General features: G+C 36.3%; 1 protein-coding gene across 1 annotated transcript; it reads right to left on the bottom strand.

Annotated features, from left to right (window-relative positions):
- Positions 1-769: 769 nt before the first annotated feature.
- On the bottom strand, positions 770-4,511 carry LOC114785188 (uncharacterized). The gene is made up of 5 exons (XM_028971041.1): positions 4,405-4,511; positions 4,155-4,310; positions 3,393-3,485; positions 2,593-2,856; positions 770-886 (listed from the first exon to the last, which is right to left on the bottom strand). Exons 1-5 carry the CDS (start codon positions 4,504-4,506, stop codon positions 770-772), a joined length of 732 nt encoding a protein of 243 aa, XP_028826874.1. The 5' UTR covers positions 4,507-4,511.
- Positions 4,512-6,091: the final 1,580 nt, after the last annotated feature.

Raw genomic sequence — 6,091 nt, 5'->3', positions numbered from 1 at the left:
CCAAGGATCACTAATGTACATGGGGAGTACAGGCTTGCCAGTTATCTAAGAGCACAGAACTCGACCACAGAACAATGCAGTGTTGCCAACTATTTCCAATGAAAAGTAGCTAAATGTTGCCAGATGACATTTGCATATCAATGACGTCATCACGTATGATCGGACAAGCGTAAGCCCGTCATGTCTCTACTCTGAGGCGCCGTGTATTATATTACATTAAAACATTATATCCAGATGCACAAAAAATAGGTTCTTATTTATTTATTACTTTGCATGATGACGTCTTTTGAGTAATCGCAACTCCAAACTACATCTTTGTAGTATACAAAATAATTAATGTTTCCAATTGACTGGCCATCTCAGCAAAAACATTATTTGAAATATGTCCATTTAGATTTGTATGAAAAATATAGTTGACTATTTGTAAAAGTAGTAAAAACACTTTTTGATAAGATTTGTTTTAATATAACACTGATAATGAACAGTTACATTCTTTTAAACAATCACAACTTGTATATTTACACTTTTTAACATTGGAAATTAACACATCTGTGAAATTGACAACAATTATAGCACTATTGGAATTTATTGTTACCTAAAATACCAACAATTATACATGTTAACAAATATCAGTACATTAACAGTTATGAAAAACAATTTGAGCTAGAAATTTAACTTGTTGCTAGTCATCTCTCAGGAAGGTGGTTCTTCTTGGTTTGTTAGCTGTACAGTGTTTCATCTGGCATTCTTTGGTTTACATTTCGATGATTCACAGATTAGCAAGTAAATCATCTTCATCTTCACTGTCCAGCTGCTTTGTCACTGAGCTGGCATCAGCAGAAGAGGATGGTGTAGCTTTAAAACTGTAATCTGCAGTGGTACCAAACTGTTTTATGTCATAGGGTAACTTATGCTTTTAACAGGTTTCACCAGCCAGGATCAGTCCATACCGCACAGGGAGTATGGAGTTAAGAATGTGCAGTGACAGTCTGTTTCTTAACGTTGACTTGACCACACTCATTTGGCTGAACAGCTGTTCAGTGCCACTTTGCAAAGTTCTTCAAATAGTTTTGACCCAGAAGCATCTGTGTAGTTATGTACTTCACTCCAGAACTCAATGGTATTTTCAGTTTATTCCCACCTCATCAAATGTATGTTTCTCCATTGTGAAACAATTTTGTCAATTGTCTGGGGCTGGTACCCCAGTATCTCAGCTACATTTATAATTTCAGTGTTGCTTTTATTGTGCTTCAGTGTATCCTTTACACTGAACAGAGCCATGTTTTGTAAGATTTCGAGATTGTCTGGGAGCCTTGCTTGCAGTTCCTTGCTTAGAGCAATGACATAATTGATGCATCATCTCCAAATGACCTTTTCATCCACTTTGGCAAGAATGAGCTGGGACAGTGTACTTTCAATAAGGTACCCAATATACACTGAAAAAAATAACATGTAAAATTTACTTAATAAAATCCTCGTAACAATTTGGACTAACAATGTTCAAGTAAAATTTACTGCTATAATTTTAAATAAAACGCACTTACCAGAATCAAGTAAAAGCGAAGCATTACTATGACTTAAAATGAGTTAAAATATTAAGTAAATATTACTTAATTCTATTTAATGTATAAACTATATTTATTCAAACCATTTAGATAAAGTCTATATATTTTTTCTTAAATATAAACCCACAGCTGTCCTTAAAATAGTACATTTTATTTACTGTTATAAGGTAAGTTTTATTCAATATTTCAATAAATTTATTAAATTTATTTAAATAAATTTCTAAATATATTAATTTTGTCTGCATTTAAATAAGCCCACACACGACATAGACAATTAACATTTATTTTGTTCCAACATTAAACAATGACTCAGTCACACAAATGTATGGTTTTTAAAGTTACATAAAGCAAAACCTCAGTTTTTTGCATGACAAGTGTTTTCCTAGGAATGGGAGTCCTGAAAACAACTAAATTTCTCAAGATCAGAAATTGTTTTAACCCCAAGAGGAATACAAAAACATGGGATGAGTTTTAAACAATCATGGATGTAATGCATGGATATAATATTTTTTACCATTTCAATAAAAGTAACAATCCTCTCAAATAGTGCAGTTTCAACATTCAACACAGCACTCTGGACTTGTGCATTACAACATTAAATGCATCAAATATAAAACAATGCATAAAATGCATAAAAACATTTTTAGAAACAGTTAAAGATGTGCTTTTACAAATTCAGTTAAACTTAAAATAGTCTAAGACAAAGCAGTTTCAACAATTAAACATGGCACTCTAGACTAGTGCTACAAACATGTCAAAGAAAAAAAAAAAAAGAAGACCAGATGCCTTAGTTGGCACAAAGCTGAAAACAGTTCTAATAGGCAAGTGTCTTCCCACCACTGTTCACAATGGTGAAACTAAATTCAAAAGCAGAACTTCTAATTATCTACACAAGTGACCAGAAAAACATTTTGTCTGTCCAAATGGTCCAATACAACCTGGAAGATTTAAAAGTTAGTTGGGGAGTATACTGGCATCCAAAAATGTGCAGTACTTGAAATGGCTTCTTCGACTTTAAAGCTTGTACTTTTGGAGACAGCTTAATTCCATCCAATTCTAGAAAAAGTTTCTGAAACACCTCGAAAGTGTAACACAATGTTGTGGGGTATGCGATGTTTAGGGCATAAATGAGTCCCATAAGCAGTGCACAAGCTTTAGCAGCATTGTGGCATCCCGGCAAGATCTCCTTTCCTTCAAGAATAATGGATACGTCCACTGGATCCTTTCCATCAGCTCCATGGACAACCAGAATCTTGAGGGTGTGTAGCGTTGTGTCACTGTGGTTGTCCTCCTGCACAATTTAGACAAAATAAATGACTTGGATTTAACTGAAAAATGTAAACTGAAGTAATACAGTATAGATTACCCTTAACTGAGTCAAGCCTATTTTACAGCGAGCCAGGTTTAGTTAAACATTAGTTGAACATGACATAAGAGCCACTACAGCCAAATAATGTCATAAATAAACACAGCCATAAATATACTTCTTGACTGTGGTACATTGAGGCCAGTTGGAGCTAAACTCTGCATGACAGTGGCCCTCCAGAACAGAATTTGGACACCCCTGCTTTAAGGTTAACCTTTACATCAGGGGTGGGGAACCCTGGTCCTGGAGGGTCAGTGTCCTGCAGAGGTTAGCCCCAACCAGCTCCAACAAACATGCTTTGAATTTTCTAGTAGACTTTGATTACCTGGATCAGGTGTATTTGATTATGGTTGGATTTTAACCTCAGCGGGACACAGACCCTCCAGGAGCATAGGTTCCCCACCCCTGGTGTATGTTATGGTAATACATTTTAACATGACATTGAACAAAAAACACTTTACCTGGCAATCTTCAAACAGTTCCTCTTCCTTCTCGCCAAGGTACAGTATGAGGCTCCGGATAACAGCTTCACGCCTCATCTCAATGTTTTGGTTCTGTAAACATTATTATTTTCAATACATTACCAATATTCATAGAAAACAAACTACCAAGAAATAATACGATGGCATACGAGCAGTGATTTGAGTGAAGACCACAAGAGAAAAGTATGGAAAGATGGAGTCTGTCTGGTGGTTGCTTTTGTAGCGTGTTAAGCTGTTTGTTACCATTCTTTGCTGTTTAAACTGCTAAATATATTTACACTACACTATATTACACAGTATGTAGCAATTAAATGTCTGGGTATTCAGATCACTAGGTTTAAATCTAGGACTTTAGTTTTCAAACAGATAGAAGTAACATTTATGCTGCAATAATTTAACAGACTGTAATGGAAACCACAAAATGAAACATCCCATGTACTTTGTTACATCTAAAGGTGATTGGTGCCAACATTTATAGTTGCCTTTAACTGTTTAGGTTTCTTATCTTTAGGTTTACCCCAAGGTTTCTGATAGGCTGATCAAGTCTGGATAAGACCCAACAATTGACCTCAATTGACAATAACAGTCCTTATCTGTGCTGTGTAAAGTACTATATAAATAAAAGTGATTAAAACTGACTATTGAGTGAGGATTGATACTGCATGTGCATATGTGTGTAGTGTGTGAGAGACAGACCACATTCCTGAAAAAAAGTGAACAAGCTAAATTTAACATACACACCTGACTCAGTATGTCTATGTACGGCCTCAGCTTGGTGCCCACGACACCTCCCTTGAGCTTCATTAGGGTAATCATTTTTGGTGTGTATGTGTCAAGCCTGTTCATGAAGCTCTGTTCCAGGGAAATTGTAGTTAATCTCCTAAATTCTTCTTTTATCTGAAATGACAAGAGATCAATATTTAAATAATACTTTTAAATTATTGTTTCTGGCCAAACAAGATGGCTTAATAAAGGGAATAAATTTACATACCTCAGCTTCACAAAATAAGGCTGGCCATCTCTCCTTGAAGTCTTCAGCAGCTGGACTACCACTGACAACCTCAAGCCTTCGATAGGAGAATGTTTTTGCCATTTTTTTTTTTTTTTGCTCAGGGACACAATGGTAGTAAGTGGGATTTGAACCCGGGTCTTCTGGTTCATAGGCGAGTGTGTTACCCACTAGGCTACTACCACCCTACTACCATTTTTTTCTTTTATCACTTTATGGTTGTTCTTTTTTTTCATATATTTTCTGTAATGTTTTGAAAGTCGTGGTAAGCGTAAGCTGATCGAACTTTGGTCTGAATCAGCTGGTGAGTTTGTAACATTTTATCATTTTCCTCTTGGTTCGGTTTCCTTTCACACAGGGAACAATCCGAGCGAACCAAAATGCGTCACTTTAAATCACGCGAGAACTATCTCTCTGCTTATTGGTCAGACGTGTCTGCCGAGGGAACAACAAAAGTAAATACAGGAAGTAGATCCTGTGTCGTTCACTGCTCTATATTTCTGTGACTGAGGAGAAAATTACATGACGAATATTAAAGCGGGTCCGTCATCCTCCCAGTGATTGTTTATCACGTTAAACAACATTCATCCGACCAGACGTGTGTGACACACTGCACCTTCTCGACGAATCATGTTTTACGTGTTCTAACGAAATAAATTAAAGTCTACAAACGATTTAATGCCGTCAGATAACGAGATTCATAGCATTTGGTCCTGTTTTGGTTCGGTACGCGTTCTCACCAGGCGGACCGCACCAGAGTTCGGCATTTGATACGCAGTCAAGTGAACCGAGACCACCTCTTTCTGGAGGTCTCGGTCCACTTGATTTAGTGCGTACCCGAGTGCGATTGATGCTTTCACACCAACGAACTAAGGGCTTTTGGTCCGAATGGGTGAAAGCGCCCTTAAACAAATTCACTAGCACAAAGTTCTTTGGTTTTAAACTGACTTCTGTATGAGGGTGCTTCATAGACTGCAGTGGAAAACGCAGGCCTAGGTTAATGTAACCTAGTGGTAACATTACTACAGTTATACAACAAAAGTCAATCGAACTTTTAAAATTGTCATGGACCGATGCATTGTCATAAATAACAAAAAAGGGCAATATCTTACCTTACACACTAACTTTGCATCCACGTGTGACAATCCCAACCGTCTATGTCTATTCAAAAAACGCGGGCATGTGATTTATCCAGGCAAAATCGCGGATTTTCTTCTTTCCGGTTAGTCACGCGGAGGTGAAGGTGCTAAGATTTTAGATTAAAATTACTCAGTATTTTTAGCTTTATGTGCAATTACTTTAAAATAGTTAAATCATATGAGAAAATATATAATACAATTTACTATTCCTAGTCTGTTCATTTTATACATGAATTAATTGTGTATTGCTTTAAAATTTTACTTAGAAATTTTTATTTGCAATGAATTGTAATATTGTAAATATTGACAGTAAATCAAGTATATTTTACTATACCTCAAAATTAGTTTTTTCAGTGTATGGTGCTGGACTAAGATGACCATCAATGGCATTCTTCAGAACATCAATCTTTGCCATAGGGTTGACTACATTGCTGCAAATTGATAATAAGAGGTTGTCCAGATTGTCCAAAAGCTTGACAGGATCTCTATGTTCACCCTCAAATGACTTCACTGCAACTAGTACGTCAGAC

The sequence above is a fragment of the Denticeps clupeoides genome, chromosome 3 (assembly GCF_900700375.1).
Source record: "Denticeps clupeoides chromosome 3, fDenClu1.1, whole genome shotgun sequence".
NCBI lineage: Eukaryota > Metazoa > Chordata > Actinopteri > Clupeiformes > Denticipitidae > Denticeps > Denticeps clupeoides.
The sequence above is the reverse complement of the archived record's forward strand: the minus strand, read 5'-3'. Positions and strand labels throughout refer to the sequence as shown.

Coding starts and splice junctions, on each gene's coding strand:
- LOC114785188 (XM_028971041.1), bottom strand. CDS start 4,506: ATGGCAAAAACATTCTCCTATCGAAGGCTTGAGGTTGTCAGTGGTAGT. Junction 2,857..3,392: donor AACTGTTTGAAGATTGCCAG/GTAAAGTGTTTT, acceptor TAAATTGTGCAG/GAGGACAACCACAGTGACAC. Junction 887..2,592: donor GAATTAAGCTGTCTCCAAAA/GTACAAGCTTTA, acceptor GACATAAAACAG/TTTGGTACCACTGCAGATTA.